Source organism: Pteropus medius, unplaced genomic scaffold (assembly GCF_902729225.1).
Source record: "Pteropus medius unplaced genomic scaffold, Ma_sr-lr_union100, whole genome shotgun sequence".
Lineage (NCBI taxonomy): Eukaryota > Metazoa > Chordata > Mammalia > Chiroptera > Pteropodidae > Pteropus > Pteropus medius.
The window spans coordinates 16319346-16336927 of record NW_024340692.1 but is presented as its reverse complement, the minus strand read 5'-3'; the positions used below and the strand labels follow the sequence as shown (position 1 = coordinate 16336927).

General features: G+C 39.4%; 1 protein-coding gene across 7 annotated transcripts in view; it reads right to left on the bottom strand.

Annotated features, from left to right (window-relative positions):
- PIP5K1B (phosphatidylinositol-4-phosphate 5-kinase type 1 beta) overlaps positions 1-17582 on the bottom strand; it is a 281846-nt gene that overhangs the window by 45050 nt on the left and 219214 nt on the right. For all 7 annotated transcript variants that reach the window (XM_039836789.1, XM_039836768.1, XM_039836464.1 and 4 more), the window contains one exon: positions 15716-15860. In XM_039836789.1, coding sequence (XP_039692723.1) covers positions 15716-15860 — 145 coding nt within the window. The remainder of the gene's footprint in view (positions 1-15715; positions 15861-17582) is intronic.

The following is a 17582-nucleotide window of genomic DNA, read 5'->3' as shown; positions in this document are numbered from 1 at the left end:
AAAGCAAAAAATCATACCTAGTTCTATTACTCAAAGCTATAAAATCATAAATGCTGTTTATCTCTGAATGAAAATGAATACTGATAAAACTTAAATTTCTTTGACTAATATTTGCACAAATCTTTTTCTTATCTGTAGGATGTTCTATTTCAAACCAGCTTCCACAGAGGAGGCTTTCAGTATCATGGATAAATGATCTCGTGAGCGGTATTTTAGCAGAAATAGTCTAAACGATTACCTAAGAAGCAGAAACTATGTCTCATCAAACAAAGCAAAACAAATAAAAAACCCTGGCTTCTTCCTTACAGGCTGTGTTTGGCACTACCACTTGTGCTTACACAACCACCAAAGCTCTCTGTTTTTGCTAACAGAACTCCCAATTTTGTGTTTAGGTAGTAGGTGAAGATTAGTAGTCTCAGAGCAGGTAGGCCTCTTCCTGGCCTCCTTTGCAGCAGAGGTGGTCATGTGATTTGGGGGCACAGCTGGGAAAGCTCCCCCTGGCTCTCTGCTCTCCACTGGATAAAAGAATAGACTATTGCACCGTCCATTGATTTTCTTTTGCTCTTTTGGTTTCCTTCCTGCATAAATCCGTGGAGTGAGGACATGATGTCTGAGGTTGTGGCAGCTACCTTGTGACCATGGGGCAACAAAGAGGAGAAGCAAAAACAAAAAGTAGAAGATGGCAGAGCAGAAAGATGGAAAGAGCCTGGATCCACGAGAATGTCACACTGGGCAGCTGCACTCACTCTGGACTGCATATTTCTGAACTTTATGTTAAGTAAATGGCAAACATCCTTTCTTATATTTTAGGTCAGTACTGTCCAACCTTTTTTAGTGTATGACATTCACAGCACATGATGACATGGAGGAGACTGCTGGCATCTGAGGTGATTAACCCTAGGAACTTCAGCTGTCCTAGGTCCCCCTCAGCACCCTGAACACTGAGGGGATAAATATCTCTGCTCATCTCTTTATGGCTCACCACTGGGCCTCACCATACCAGTTGGAAAGTTCTAGTATATGCTGTGCCTACTAATACTAATGGGTTTTCTGTTACTTGGGCTGAAAGCATTTCTAATACTGGGTTCACTTCTATTTCTCAGTACAAAGTGATACGATTTCATAAGACAGTGTTCATTCTCTAGCAACATACACATACACAAGAAATACTGACCTAAGTCTTTCTCAGTTATGGGGCCACTTCCTAACTGACTAAGGTTACATTTCCAAAAAAAAAGGAATACTTTCAAGTGATGCATTTGAGACTATATTCATAATGGCTGAAGAATATATTTTAGAGGAAAAAATTTCATAGGTGTCTAGAAGTTTATTTTATGGGTCAAGTTATGTTTTTTATAGTCTTAGGTTTGGGTACACATGGCCTTGGTAATTGACTGTTTTTTTGTTCCTGTCGTGTATATTTCTAAGTTACCCACTCCACTAGTGCTTATCTTATAGAGTTGACAGTGCATTAATAAAATAAAATCTGTAGAATGCTTGGCAGACTAAATAGTATAGAGAAAGCATCTATTACATGTTCTTAGGATTATCATGAACAAAAAATGTGAAAATTGTGCATTAATTAATGGTAGCCATAATTCATCAGTTTAAAAAAAATTATCTTCCATATTTAGTAAAAGGCTTCATAAATATTATTGATAAGTGCCATAAAAATATGAAACTCTCACCATCCCACAGAATTTATGTAATTATTTCAGTCTGAGGCCAGCTCCCAGTTGACTTATCTTCCTGTCTTGGCAAAGAGGTGCCATGCTCCAGTTACATCGGAAAGTTGTGTGTTTAGCAAACAATATCTAGTTCCCTAGTTCTCCAGAAATCACACTGAGAGGGCTTTATGTGGAAGCCCCTTGTTTATTAAGAACTTTTTCCGTATCACTGAGGCAAGGAAATGAAATTTAAATCTGTCTCAACCACAGAATGACCCATGGGATTGAATGACAAGAGCTAATTGTGCTATCTCACAGTGCCTGGGGTGATACAGTCAGTGTATCTGTCTGCACTTGAAAAGTTAGATGTATCATTATTGTTACAAACATGCCTAGAATCAAGTGATCAATGCACATCTTCCTGGAATTAAACTTTTTAATCAAATAGCATTTCTCTTTTTGGGATTCTTCTTAGTTCAACCAAGCATAAACACCTCAAATATATTTGGATAATGAAAAAAAATTTTCTGAGTACTTATTTTGCCAAACACAACAGACAATAATACTATCAGGGACATGCAGTTTTTGCCCTTTAGCACTCTTCCTTTGCTGTGGGCATCACAGACAGCTCTGGGCAAGTCATCTTTCCTAACTCTGTTCTCTCGACTCACTTTGTACAGAATTTTCATTGACCTGAATACCTCTTACCTTCTATTGTATCTGGTTATACAAATGTTATAGTTTCTTAAGAGCAAAGATTTTCAATCTTTCCATCCTCTCTAGTGTCCTACATAATGCCCTGTGACTCTAAGGCCCTCCCAAATGTTTGGGGATATTGGATTAAAGTGAGTATGTGTATTATCTATATTAGTAGATGTGGTAAGGATCCAAGCTTGAGACACTGAGATGAAGCAATGTCTATTTGGAGGATTTAGATCTATCTGGTGGGCAGGCCCAGTGCAAGTCTATTTGCTGAGGGTTGAAGAATGTCCACAAAAGCCAGTGAATTGAATCATGTCTTAGTCATCAGAGGGTATGTCTAGTTCGGTGTAGCAGGGTAACCCCAAGGGGACTCATGATTGATTCCTAGGGCAAGAGACACAGAGAAAGTCACAGAATGCAGGAAGGGGGAGAGAGAGAGTACGAGCAGGCAAGAGAGCTTTAAGTAAAAACCAGAAGAGAGATTTTACTAAAAGTCTATAAAACATCAAGCCTAAGTAGTATTGCATTAGAGTCTCTCTAACAAGTAAGGGTGCTCTCCCCCATGTGTCACAGAACTCTGGGACTTTTGGGTCTCCAGTGTAGAGGGCGAGAGGCCCAGCAGGAGGTAGATGGGACCTTTGATGCCTCATGGGAGACTGTGGTAGCTGCTGAGTGATGAAGGAGAAGTGACTGCAGCTCTTGATGGTATTAGACCTAGGGGTGAGCACTTATAGGTATATTTGGAGGGTATTTGACAGGGGACTTAGCATCTGCCATGGCAGATGGGCAAGCAACAGTGGAATGTGGGTACCTGACTGTAACCCCATTTATTCCCATTTGTTGGTAAGACCTGGTACAACTCCAGTTACATGAAAAGTTGGAAAGGCACAAAAGTTAAATGCAGTATAACTTAGCCTGGCCAGTACTGTCTTATCAACATTTTTCACTAGCCCTTCGCCTCTGCGGGGGTTGCCTGTGGAGCATTATGGTGCTGGGAAAATCTCAGGTGCTTCCTGATTTCCTGTCTACTAATGAGATACCAATCAATGCAAAAATACAAAGCACTCTTTACAAAATAGCCTTTTAAACTCATTCACACCCAACCGGGAACAAATGCATTTGTGGATGAATCCATTATTGATGACACTGCCTATTTTGAAAGAGGCTTCCCTGAACGAGGCGTCAGAAAGTGCAGGTCCTAGTTCTGGTGCTGCTATTAAGTTATGTTGCAACTTCAGAATCCTCACTCAGCAACTATCTGGGCCTCTAGATTTATAGAAAAAGATACAGAGGCAGATGGAATACATCCCACCCAATTGTACTGATACCTCCAACCCCTCTAAAACTACAAAAAAGGGTTAAAAAAAAAGACATAAATCTATAATAAGGGCAGAGATTGGGAGAGGCTACAAATACAATGTTTTGGGGCCTAGAAGGCACATGGACAGGTAGTAACTGACTTAGCAAACCCAAGAGAACTGAATTCTAAGCTTCTGCTGGGGGAAGCAAAGAGACACATAGCTAGGCAAATACTCTAACTCCATTCCAAGAGAAGACCAGAAAGTTTTTTGTTCTTCTTTTCTCTGATGAGGATATAGAACAGAAGATATCTGGACCCATGGACGCCAGAGGCATTTGAGAGAAAAGAGTGATGAAGTGAATGTCTGCATATTAGATGCTGAGATACCTCCTGGCCTCCTTTATTAACCCAGGTTCCAGAAGGCTGACAGCCTGGCCTTTTCCATCTAAACAAGAAACTGAAGCGTCTTCTATAGGGAATCTGACCAGGTCAACAGCAAGCAGAGACTGGCGGATACTAACATTTACTATCAAAGAGTCCAGCTAGATCACCTTTTAGTGAGGCTTGGTCAACTCAAATGCTTAAGTTTCTAGTCAGCTTTTTAGTTTCCCATTCAAATACGTGGTTGAGCAAGAAGCAAGGATTTCTAGAAACTTGAGGAAAACCTCCAAAATGAAAGATGCAGACCAAAACAAACAGAAAAAGGCAACCTGAATGAAAATGGAGACCAAAAGGCAAGAAGAGACAAAACTTAGAGTCAAACAAAAAAAATACAATGCTGATATTCTCAGAAAAAAAGAAGAAATTACAACTGTGAAGTAGGGAAAGATTGCTAAAAAAGGACATCATAGTGAAGAAAAAAAATTCTTACAAAATGTGGCAACAGAAATGAAAAAGTCAGTGGAAGGATTCAGAAATAAAGTAGAAGAACTCTCAGAAAGTAGAACAGAAAGGCCAATAGACAAAAACAAAGAGAAAAGTATAAGGGGAGGTGACCAAGGACCTGATCTTTTCCCTAAAAATCTTTATACAACTATTTGACTGTTAAACTTGGTATATAAAATTTTGACATAAAAAAATAAAAAATAAGTATAAAAGGGCTGGATGACAAGATGTCAAAAGGACCCTTCCATGTCCAAAGCTCCATGATTCTTTGAGGGCAGGTTATGCTACTACTAGGATTGGAAAAGCATCAGAAGGGTTGGCAGGGAAAAGGCAAAGAAGTAAAAACTTGATCCATTTCACAAATTAGCTTTGCCTTGGCCTTGGAATGCCTGCCTTCTCTCCCGTCACAACTCAGCGATGGCAAAGAAAATGGCCAGTAATGGCAATTAGAATTATTAGGGCACCAACCCAGATGCACTCACATATGAATAAAAGATAAAACACCTTTTCCCAGACTACGTGCTTAAACACTCAGCGGCATCTCTGCAGTGTGATGAGAAACAATGAAAGAACAGCCAAACTCTTCACACATATTTTCAGCGAGTAGCCATCAAGATGACATTTTCATTTTAGCCAAATCCTTTGTTGAGAAAACAAGTCTGGTCATTTTAAAGTTCTTTTGTGACCTTCCAAACACTAAATTTTAAAATGGCTGGTCAGAAAAATAATGAGCTCCTTTACATCATTATATATTTCATCTTTATTACTTTATCCTTGAAAGCAGGCTATTAAACAATTACATTTTGGATTAATATTATTCTGACTTGAGATTTTTATCATTACCTCCTGATTCTCTCATTATACTTACCTAGTTCTCCTGACACTGAGACTATCATGAGCTAAAAGCAAAGGGCTCGTTATTGCAGATGTGTATGGTCTGCCTGTGGGGGGCTGGGTCTGTTAGTTTCTCTGAAGATAATGTCCTCAGCAGCAGGTTTACTGTGGACTTCCACAGTGAAATTCTTCCCCCTAAAGATCGGCAAGTCATCAAAGCCAGCTACTGTGGAGATAATTCCTCAGTTAACAAAAGGATTAAACAGGAAGTGTCGGGGATCAACTTTCTTCTAGCTGTGAAAGAAATTAAGTTTGTTGTTCTTTGTGTATATTTCAGATATATCACAGAAGCAAAATTAAACAGCATTCTGGCAGAGCCTGGCACCAGAGGGTGCCAGGGGTAGAGGAGAAATGGAAAGAGCTGGTAAATAAAGCAAGCCTGAAAGAAGTTCCCTCATCATGGCTCTCGGGCCCTGGCAGTCACCACTACCTTGTAATTGATATCAGAGCTAGAAGAGAGGTGACAGCTCAGAAAGCAAATGGGAATTCAATAGGTGGGCCCAAAGGGGGGTACTTCAAAGAGAGGCCATAGCAGCTGAAGTGAAGTGGACAAGCCCACGGTGCTACCCTGTGTGGGGCCACTCGGGCAGAAGCATGATACCAACTTGCACAGGACTAGCTTAACCAAACGGTAGACCTAGCTATTGAGTATGATGCGGACAAGTCAAAAGGACAGAGGGAAATGATAAGGATTGAGAAGGTAACTTCAAGGGGCCCAGAAGGACCAGAAAGACCCCTAAGCAGAATAAGAGTCAGTGAAGCCAGTGGGATCCTACAGAGAATGACTTTGCTTGGAATCTCTGTAGACTCAGAGAGTTCAAGAACAGCTGCTGAGCAGAAATGTAGTTTGGTATAAGGTCAGAGGGCTGGGCTGAGAAGCAGGTTTGGGGCAGACTGGGGTATCCCCCAGAGGTATCGAAAATACCTTTAAGGCAAGGGAAGCTTTGCTTAGGATATGTCCAGGTCGGTTTGAGGTTAGAGGAATTGAGGTCCTGTCTCCTCACTATAATCTGAAAACCCACACATTTTGCTATGGTTTTGTATTTTGGGCATTACATGTTATATCCTCTTAATTCCCTGAAGGAGTCTACTTGTGTTTCAGCTGAACAACAAGGCAAGGAAATAGTTTCGGTCCTCAGTTAATACAGAAAAGGAGAATATCTCCAGAGAACTTTTTTTCTTAAACTCTAGTGTGCATGAGAATTCCTTGAGGAGTGCACTAAAACCTAGATGTCGGAACCAATCATACTTTGAGAAGCATTTCTCTCAAGATTCAATGAAAGAAGGCAGAGGCTTGGGGAGGGTCTGCAGAGATACATCCACCAACAGCAATCCATTCTTCCAGAGATAGAGTACTAGTGGCTGAAGTCAAGGGAAACAGAGATATAGGTATTTGGTCTCAGATAAAAGGCAGAAAATGAATAAAAGATGTTATTTTTGATAAGTCAGGATATCCAAAGGCTGGCCGACATTCAACAACCCCCCACTTTTTTTTTTCCAACTTGGCTTACCTATAAATTGGATCCACTAAAAAATCTTAATACATGAAAAGCATCTAGAAATATTACCATGTACCAATTCATCAAAGAAAAAATATGTAAGTGTTCTTTGAATCAATGTTGAGTCCTAAATTATTCTTCATAAAATGTCAGGTATCTGAAAAATTCACTTCAATTTCCTGCCCATGCCAAAATATATGAGAGATCATTTGAAAAGCTAATCACTTCAGAACTAATTCTATAGTCAAGGAAAAAAAAAAAGCATCTAGTAAAAATCAGGTGCAGACTATGTGACGTAAATCCATTTTTTTTTCTGGGGTTGGGGAGGGGAAGCTAAACTAGCAGGCATATTATGAAGCTTCTATCAGGCTCCAATTTTCTCTGCAGGTGCCCCAGTCGCAACTGGAAAGAGATGTGACACCACTCCTAGGTTTACCTGTAATCCCAGCATGCTGAAAATGGTCCTAATTTCTATAATGAGATTTTATTCTATTGGGAGACTGGGTGACAAGGCAGGTTTCTGCTTCAGGACCCTGGGGAGTGTTATTCTCCCCCTAAACATGTATCATAATTTGCTTGGTGTCCTAGTTTTCTGTCACTGGAGAAAAGTTGACTAAATTCTTCTCTTCACTATAAGAAGAATAGAAGTGACTCCATATCGCACCCTCCTCCCCACTGTGTTTCTGTCCCAGACTGAATTACACTCAGTTGGTGAGATGGGTTGGTGTGGGGTACTGGCAATAAAGTAAGGGTATTTGCTAGGGCATTAGTGACGGCTGGCCTGTCTCCAAACTACATCTCTTGCTCTATCAGAGCGAGCTTCACCTGGATTCCCCAGGCTTACAAACCTTTGTGGAATTCTTGAGCTGAAGAAGATTCTCATCTATGCCATGCACCTGGAATTAGCTAAAGCATTTTTGAATATTTATAACCTGCATGCATCTACTCTAGCAAATTACCAGGGAAAGCATCAGACAGACTTGTTGGTAAATGCCGGAGTCTCTTACTGCACAGATCATTTAAAAAAAATTACAGCTCCTTTATGCGACTCTTAAATTGGCATGGTAAAAAACTCTCTCTATGATTTATAAGTCAAAATCGATTCCTCTGTTTGCACACACATTCTGCCTTCGTAAAGCTTTGATCTTTGCAATTCTTTTTTTGTAAAAAATCTTACATCTACCTAGTTTTTGCTCTGTGTAGTGTGGCTGTTATCTGTACCCTGTTTCAACTCTGCTTTGCAATGCTGGGGTCGAGAGCCGCAGACTATATTCTTCAGGCCCTTTTCCAGGTTCTGCCAGTGGAGGGCACTGGCAGGAGACGAGGAAGTGGGAACGAAAGGAGACTCTGGGCCTCTTCTCACTCATTTTTTTTTTCATCCTTCTTTGGGTGGTGTCTCTGGAGGCAGCTGTGTCCCTGCCACTCTCTCAGCTCTTTAAATGATAGCCTCCTCCATTGTTCCTGCTCCCAGCGTGGCAGCTGGTCCCCATGTGGGACCCTCCTTCACGAGTCTAGGTTCTGCTAAGGTGACAGGGCGACTGCTGGGAGCTGCCTCTTGCAGTCACACCCGGGGCTCTGTAACGTCCCCCTTTCACTCTTCTAGCCTCTCCACATTCTATGACCAATGCCCTTTACTAAACTCTCTTTGAAATTCTAAGTGTGTTTTCGCTTCCTTCACTGGAATGTTATTAGTCAAAACTAATAAAGTTCTCTACGATGGCTTTTTGCCAACAACAATTACATCTTGCCCCTTATAGTGGAACTTACCGGAAAGCCTCAAGGTGTTTGAATCTGGCATCACTCTGTTGTTTTAACAAATACTTTGATGATGATTACTGTGTGCCAGGAAGTATTATAAATGCTTTCCAATTATAATTTCATTTAATCTTTATAACAGCTCTTTGTGGCAGTAGTATAATAATCCATATTTTACAAACGAAGAAATAGACACGCAAAAGAAAGATAAAGCGACTCGCCCAACGTTAGACAGCTAGAAGTGGCAGTTTGAGGGGTAATACCCTAATTAGTGACTTACAATAATGAAAATGCAAGAGAAAGACCCAGCTACGGGGGTGGTGGTGGTAGTGATGGTGGTAAGGTCTGTCTGCGTGGCTGGAGTAACCGGATTAAGAAGTAGAAAAGCACACAGAGTCTGGAGACATCGGATTCAATTTTAGCATCAATAGGGGGGCTGCTGAGACCTTCTGAGGGGCTGGTACAGCCCCAGACTGGCACCTAGGTTCAGCAGGTAGCTGCCATGTTCATAGCAGATACCGCAGGCATGCTCTGTCCCTCCCTTGAGGTTATGGTTAGAGAAATGGAATTACTAGGAAGTCCTTGTAACCAACTTTCTTCTCACTCCATCTGGTAAGTAAGAAAGGTTCCTGCTAACCTTACTATGTAAACAGAAGATACTAGGATTTTCTAATCAAGCAGACACGTGTCAGAAGTCTCTTCTCAAGGAGCATATAATGATTTAGAGTCCACCTGGAGAAGTAGAAATACAAATTTGAGGAAATAACTCTTTTAAGCTCTTGTGAATTTAAATCAACGTCATATTTTCAGCTTTTGAACACTCAGTCTCTAACATCTTGGAAAGTGAAAATCCTCACTCAAAATCACATGGAAAAAGAAAAGGCAAAAATGAATGAGGAAGAAGAGAACTTGTATGGATGTTACCGAATTTCCATTACAGCAGCATCTAAAAGTCATCTTGTCTGAGATGTGACAACGTGAATGAGGGCAGCTGTTGAATACCTGAGGCTCATGCCTCATATTCTATATCAGTGCTGCGGGCAGAAACCATGCCTCTACTTTTTAGCCATTTGACCTCCGAAAAGTTGCTAATGTTGCTAAGCACCCCTCATCTGTAAACTGGAGATAGTAAATATAATGACCACACAGGGCTGCTGTGAGAATTAAGTGATTTGAAGCATGTAAAGAAATGAACACGAACTCTTAATACAGTCCAATCATTAGCTATTATTGTACTTGGTTTGAAATATGACTAGTGCTATGATAGAAAAATTCCCATAGCCATGATGCTATTGATAAGCAAACTTAGCCAATGACTTCTAGAATAAGCAGCATAGGTAGACATTGACATCAGCCCACCAATTTGCCTACTGGAAAAATTCAGTTATTAAGCAGCAAAAATGGGCTCAAACACAGGGCCAGAATTCATGTTAGGGAAAAAACAACTGATAAACCTTCCATGCATAGCACACACAAGGAGAAGACCAGAAGTATTCGGAGGCTATGATGAAAGGGTGGTACAGTGTAAAGAACATGAGGCTTGAACCTCAGAGACCTGTGTTCTAGTTTAAACCCTACTAGCATGTTATGTGATCTTGGATATGTCACACAATGTATATCTCTGCATTTCTCTTTCCCTATCTTTTAGACAAATTTGTAGATAATGGGTCTCTCTAACCTTCTTGGGGATGGCTCTGCTGTGTGGTAAGCAATTTGTGGGGAGGGGAGTGTGGCTAGAGGCAACTGCTCTCTCCTTCTCCTAGGTTTATAATCCCCAACTGGCAGGAAGAACAGGGCGTAGAACTGTGCTCAGGTTAGCCTCTGAGATCTAGAATGTTGGACTCATCATTTAGGGAGATTTTCCAGCTGTCTACGTGCAAATGACCAGTGGCTTTTCCTCAGACATATTTGCCCTTCTCATAATACTCCAAATGTGTACAGGGTGAGCCAACTATTAGAAATAGCCACTAACAAAACAGGAGACTAGACAAAGTGGGGATGTTGGTAAAGGCATCTTTGATGAGAAACTATAAATATGTTGGAATGCAGTAGGGCTTTCGATCCTTATGCATAACCAGAGCTTCAGCCTTGCTACCAACTGTGCAGGAAATCATGAAAAGTATTAATATTCATGTATGTAACCAATTTCCACACCATTAAGCTGTTCTTAACTTGAGATAAAAATATTTGCCTCTGCATTTCTTAGTGCTCAATTTATACCTCCTTTTAAAGAACCAAGTTCTTACTAGGAAAGAAAAGTTCAAGTATCAAAAGTTCAGAATTTAAATCCCACTAGTTGACTGGGAAGCATGTACTCACAACAATTTCCCTTTATTCTTATAAATTGAACATTCTAAGACAGAACTTTACGGTGAAATTTAAAAATATGTACTCTCAATCATCAGGTTAAATATATTATACTTTAAATTATACTATTTTTTCTTTGCTTCCTAGTCAATTTAAAAAAAAAAAAAGAAGAATGGATTGTTATTGGAGTTTTTGAAGTTACAAAGAATAATCCTTTAAGAAAAGGATTTTTTTTAAAGCACCAACAATTTCCTACTGCAGTATATAATTTAGTTGTGGAGACATCCAGATACTAATCAACACCTCTCAAAGTTAAGGATTCTCAAAGGACTGAGTGACAACCACTAGTTGAAGCATTTACAGCTTATTTAAGTGTAGATATGTATAGCATAATGTTAAAATGGGAAAACAGACCACTTGGCTTCAACAGAAAAATGATTCATAAAGAAAGAAAAACTGATATGTGAGTTATAACATCAATATTCAACTCATTTTCTTTCCAGGCTATTTGGATTAGGTTTTAAAACTTAGTAGGCCAAATGAAGCTTAGAATACAGTGTATTTGTTGCCTCAAGAGACACAACTAGAACTAGGAAGGCTCTTGAGGAAAAAATGATAGAAACAAAATATGATAATTTCTTTTCAGTTTGCTGGTAAGGGTTCCCTGCTGAGCAGTTAGGGTTGGGTATAGTGGGTAGGGAACAGGAATATCGACTCTCAGGAGCTGGCATGCCATTATTTCTCTTGAGGGTTCTTTAGCAGCTTAGTGCCTTTTTTGCCCCTTTTCCTTATGATTTCTCCAAGGCAGGGTTTAAGATCGTCGACTTCTACATCAAAGCAAAAAGCAAACTGCCCACAGGTGCGCAGGCAAGCAACGGGGCAGAGATGACTGAAGCAGAGGGTGGTGACCTGGAGAGTCCAGGCTTCTCCCCTCCACCTGAAAAATGTCAGGAGGCAATGGAGCCGAGTGGGGCCAAAGCTGGTAATTTTTCAAATGAATCTGGGGATTTTAGTGAAACTGCTTACTTTAAAATGTTAGTGTATGTAATAAACATTCTTGGTTCACTAAAATGCTTTTCTCTGGCTTGCATTCTTTGGGCAGGGCACCCTCTTGATTGTGGCGAAGGCTGCAGGGCTGCTGGCGGGCCAGTTGGGTGGTGTGTTCCCGGGGCAATTTCCTGATGTCCAGCCTGGAGCACACTCCCCCAGCCTTTCCACAGACTTTGTAAGCCTTAATGCCCTCCATCGAATCCCATTCTGCTTAAGATGGAATGGTTTTTTGTTCTTGCAACAGAATCCGACCTGGACTGATAGCTGTCAAATTGCAACTTGCAGATACAATGCCACAGAAGACTTATTTCAAACAATTCGCTTCAAAAAAAGAGGGAAATATCAGATAAGACATATTTTTCCCAACCAAGTATATATGACAACCAGTGTCAGCATAAATAAAAGTACCAAGAATTATATTATGGCCCTGGAGTATACAGAGGTAGGGCATGCACAGGGGGCTACAGCAGGAGGTAGTGCCAGACCCTGGAGGAACTTTATGCATTCCCAAGAGGTGAACGCCTCTGGCCAAGAGATGAGACACTTAACTATGACCATGGCCACCAAAAACAAGCAAAAACTCTTTATTCTTTTTGTTAAAAGTTCTAGTAAATAATTTCATAGCACATCCAATTATATGCCCCTGATAATGAGAACAGACGCAAATGGTAAGTAACCACCATGGCGTCACATGAGAATTGTTTTTCACCTTGCATAGAACTTTTTGTGACTTTTCAGCGATCTTTTGAGCTGCTAATTATATCTGAGAGCAAAGGAACCATGTTCAGCTGGATTGTACAGATAGGAAAAACTGTTGCTTGACTAATTTACATGACAAATTCGAACAGTCAAGGTACACAATAATGTTAGGTATAAGTCACCTCAAATTTTTCTAATCCAAAGCTGCTAACCAAATTACTTTGAAAGTTCAGGCGAGCTGAATAATTTCTGATGAAGCCTTATTTGTTGGCCCTTACAGCAGAGCTATCCAGACTGAAGTCCGGCTAAAATTTGGGGCTCGCCTGGCAATTTGTTCCACTTCTCCAGACCTAGATAGGCTGCCTCACCTGCTCTTGTATTTAGCCGAGAGGGAGGGAAACAGCAACAAATGGAATTTCTACAGAAGCTCCAACTTCCAAATCTTAATTTTCCAAAGGATTAAGATAGACTATATAAATATGCATATATTAAAATGAATTTACCATATTAAGTACTCTTTCTGGAAGTGAACCAAGCTGCTAGCCTGGAAGTGGAAAATGACTTACAGTGTAAGCAGCACTCTACCTGCAAAAATCTGATCTTGATTCTCGAAAGCTAGATTTCAAGGAGCACTAGTTCAACATTAACAGATAATTATGGAGAATGTGTACATAGTAGTTCCTGTCCTGGAATTAAAGCTAATTACAAAATTGCATATGTAAAAACAGAAAGATAAATAAAACAGCTAATCCCACAGACAGTGTTGTGATCTCTTTGTGATCTTTGAAGATATCATTTTCCATTCCTAGAACTAACATCTGGGAACATTTTGTTTAAAAAGAAAAAAATATCTAATAACAAATTAACTTTCTATCTATAAGAAATTTTGGTAACCCATCCCAATGTTCAAATTCACATTAAAAGTTTGAGAGTCACTACACATTAGTTTCCTGTTACTGCTGTAACAAATTATCGAAACTTGTTGCTTAAAAGAATAAAAACTTATTACCTTACAGCTCTGGCAGTCAGAAGTCCTAAAATTCAAGATGCTGGAAGAACTGCGTTCCTTTGTGGACGCTCAAAGGTAGAATCCTTGCCTTTTTTGGCTTCTAGATTCTGCCTGCATTCCTTAGCTCATAGCCCCTTCTTCTATTTTCAAAGCCAGCAGTTGTAGTATCTCCAAATCATTCTGTGACCTTTGCTCTGGCATCACATCTCTCTTTCTGACTCTAATCTTCCTGTCTTCCTCTTTTAAGGACCCTGTGATTACAACTGGCCTGTCTGGGTAATTCAGAACACTATTCCTATCTCAGGATCTTTAGCTTAACCACATTGGCAAAGTCCCTTTTGCTCTATAAGGTAACAGTCACAGAGTCTGGGGATCGGGATGTGGAAAACTTTAGGGGGCCATTATTCTGTCTACTGTAGTCACTAAGGTCACTCATACAAAAAGAGAATATTGAAATATCTTTGCAGCTATCTGTGCAATATTAACCAAGAGTACTTGCTTAAAACAATCAATTCGTAAGAAATTATTAAATGGAAACAAAAGAAAAAATGAACAAATGGAACTATAGCAAACTAAAAAGTTTTTGCACAGCAAAGAAAACCATCAACAAAATGAAAAGACAACCTACTGAATGGGAGAAGATATTTGTCAATGATATATCCATTAAGGGGTTATTATTTAAAATATATAAGGAACTCATATAGCTTAACACCAAAAAACAGAAACAATCCAATTAAAAATAGGCAGAGGACCTGAATCGACATTTCTCCAAAGAGGATAAACAGATATATAACAGGTATATGACAACATGATCAACATCACTAATCATCAGGGAAATGCTAATTAAAACTACAATGAAATATCACTGCATACTTGTCAGAGTGGCCATCATCAATAAATCAACAAACCACACATGTTGGCAAGGATGTGGAGGAAAAGGAACCCTTGTGCACGTTGGTGGATTATAAATTGGTACAGACACTATGGAAAACAGTATGGTGGTTCCTCAAAAAATTAAAAATTGAACTACTGTATGACCAGCATTTCCACTCCTGGGTATTTATCTAAATAAACCAAAAACTAATTTGAAAAGATATATGCACCCTGACGTTCACTGCAGCATCATTTGTAATAGCCAAGATGTGGAAACAACCTAAGTGTCCATCAATAGATGAAGAAATACGTGGTACATACATACAGTGGAATATTATGCAGCCATGAAAAGAATGAAATCTTGGCATCTGTGACAACATGGGTGGACCTAGAGGGTACTATGCTAAATGAAATAAATCAGAGAAAGACAAATACAGTATGATTTCACTTATATGTGGAATCTAAGAAACAAAATAAATGAATAAACAAAAAGAAACAAATTCATAGCTATGAGAACAAATTGATGGTCTCCAGATGGAAAGAGTGTTGGGGGGATGGGTGAAAAAAATGAAAGGGATCTTGACGTACAAATTGCCAGTTATAAAAAGTCATAGGGATGTACAGTACAGCATAAGGAATATAGTCAATATTGTAATAACTATGGATGGTATCAGAGGGGTACTAGACTTATTGGGGTGATCACTTTGTAAGGTATATATATCTTGAATTGCTATGTTATATACCTGAAATTAACATAATATTGTATGTCAAATGTAACTGAAAAATGCATTTAAAATTAGTAAAATAAAAATGATGAAAGATTTGTTTTCTTCCACAGAACCAAGTATACAATTTCTACAGGACATAATTATTAACAATAAAGGAAAATCAAGAGAGGTTTTCCTCAGATGCATTTCTTGCCACAGTAAAAATCATGCATATTTTCTCTCTTACTTACAGAGCAGGTGACAGGCACATCCTGGTTGTCAGGAACAGCATGTTTTCATTCAAAGCTGTTCATGATGTTGACATGGTTTAAGAGCCAGACTGGTAATTTGATTGTGCTAAGTCTTACCTGTTTGCATAAAGCATAGTCCTGTCGTGTGGATAATGTTCATTGACATATAAGGAAGATGATGAAATTGTGGTCGCCAAGGAAGCAGCTTCAAACAATGATGGTGTGCTAGGCACCAGGTCTGGCCTGTGTCGCGATCCCAGCGCTGGGTAAGAAAAGCAACGCACACACACACACTCATGAATCTCAGTAATAAATGCTGCTTTGGAATCTATAATAATTTAAATGAGTCAAAAGCTTCATTTTACATATCAGGCTGCAAATTAAATTATGAGTTAACTGCGCTCTTCTGAACTGCAGCAGAAATATAAAATAGCTTCTTGCCAACAGGTTAAACGGAAAGGAAATTACATTAATTTACAAAATGGCTTATGAAAATGATATTATGAATGTTCTTTTAAAAACCTTATAAAGTGATTTACTGTTTCAAAAGATAATATAAAAAGCTCCTAGGAGCTTAAGGAGATAATTCGACAGAGATTAAAAGGACGACTGGCAGGTGTGTAAACAGACAGTGAACCTGCTTTCCCCTTTAGGATGTGCACATGTCCATGATTCTCAGACATTTTAATAGCCAGGAAACACATAACCCACAGATTAACAGCCTGCCATACCTTAACCCTGTTTGAGCCCACACATATATTTGAACATTATCCATGACAAATTCTTGACATCATATTTTCACAGCAAGGCTGCCTTTCTTAAAAATGAGAAAATGCTTATTTCTTATTTAAAATGTAGGTGCCTATGAAAATACGTAAGAGCCCTCCCTCATGAGGAAGTAAAATACTCAAGGCCGAGCAGTAACCCATACTCACTCTCTCTGAGTCTATGTGGATTCCTTTTTTTTTTTTTAAGAGTTCAATGTGGGTCCTTTTAAACCTTATTCTAAACTTTAGACACATTTTCCTCTATTATTGGCCAGCCTGTCAAAGACATTCCTTTAATTAAAGGTCTAGTCACGTACAACAGAGCTTCTCTAAAAAGAGACATGCAAGTCCCCAGAGAGAGAACAGTGTGGACATAATGGGTAGATGAATCTTTACCTTAAAGTTCTGCAGTTGGGCTCATGCTGTTTTTTTGTTGTTTTGTTTTGTTTTTTACCTAGGTAGATATTTTATTTTTTAAAAAATATATATCACCCAACCACTAGGTAGCTGACCTATCAACCCCTTAGGAGCAGAGCTTTGAAGGAGAGAACTGTTTCTTCATGCTCCTATATCTTTCAATTTTTTAAAAAGCTAGTGTGGTAGGCAGAATTCTAGGATGATTCCCCAATGACCTGCACCCTTGTATAATGTCCCTTTGAGTGTGGGTAGAAACTGAATGTGATGAGATGTTACCCTTGTGATTATTTTATCTGACATGGCAAAAGGAATTTTGCAGGTATAATAAAGGTTACTAATCAGTTAACTTAAAGAGAAGATCATCTAGGTGGGCCTGGGCCAATCACAGGAGCCCTTTAATTCTATGTCTCCAGGTCAGAGATGGTGATGTCAGAGATTCAAGTGTGAAGAACATTGACTTTTGAGAAATTCTCCTTTTGAACATGAAGGGGGCTGCATGGTAAGGAATGTGGATGGTCTCTAGGGGCTGAGCATGGACCTCAGCTGGTAGTCAGATGGCAAAGATGTGGCGGCCTCAGCCCTACAACTGCCAGGAAATGAATTCTGCCAACAACATGATGAACCTGGAGAATTCTTCTCCAGCACCTCCAGGTGAGAACTCAACCCAGTGGACATCTTTCTTTTTGAAAAAACTTGCACTTTTATTAAGACATGTATAAAAACAAAAAAACTTCAGTGATAGAAAAGATACCCTGTTTCTCATTCAATGGGACAGAAGTCTGAAGATAGTTCCTCTTTCT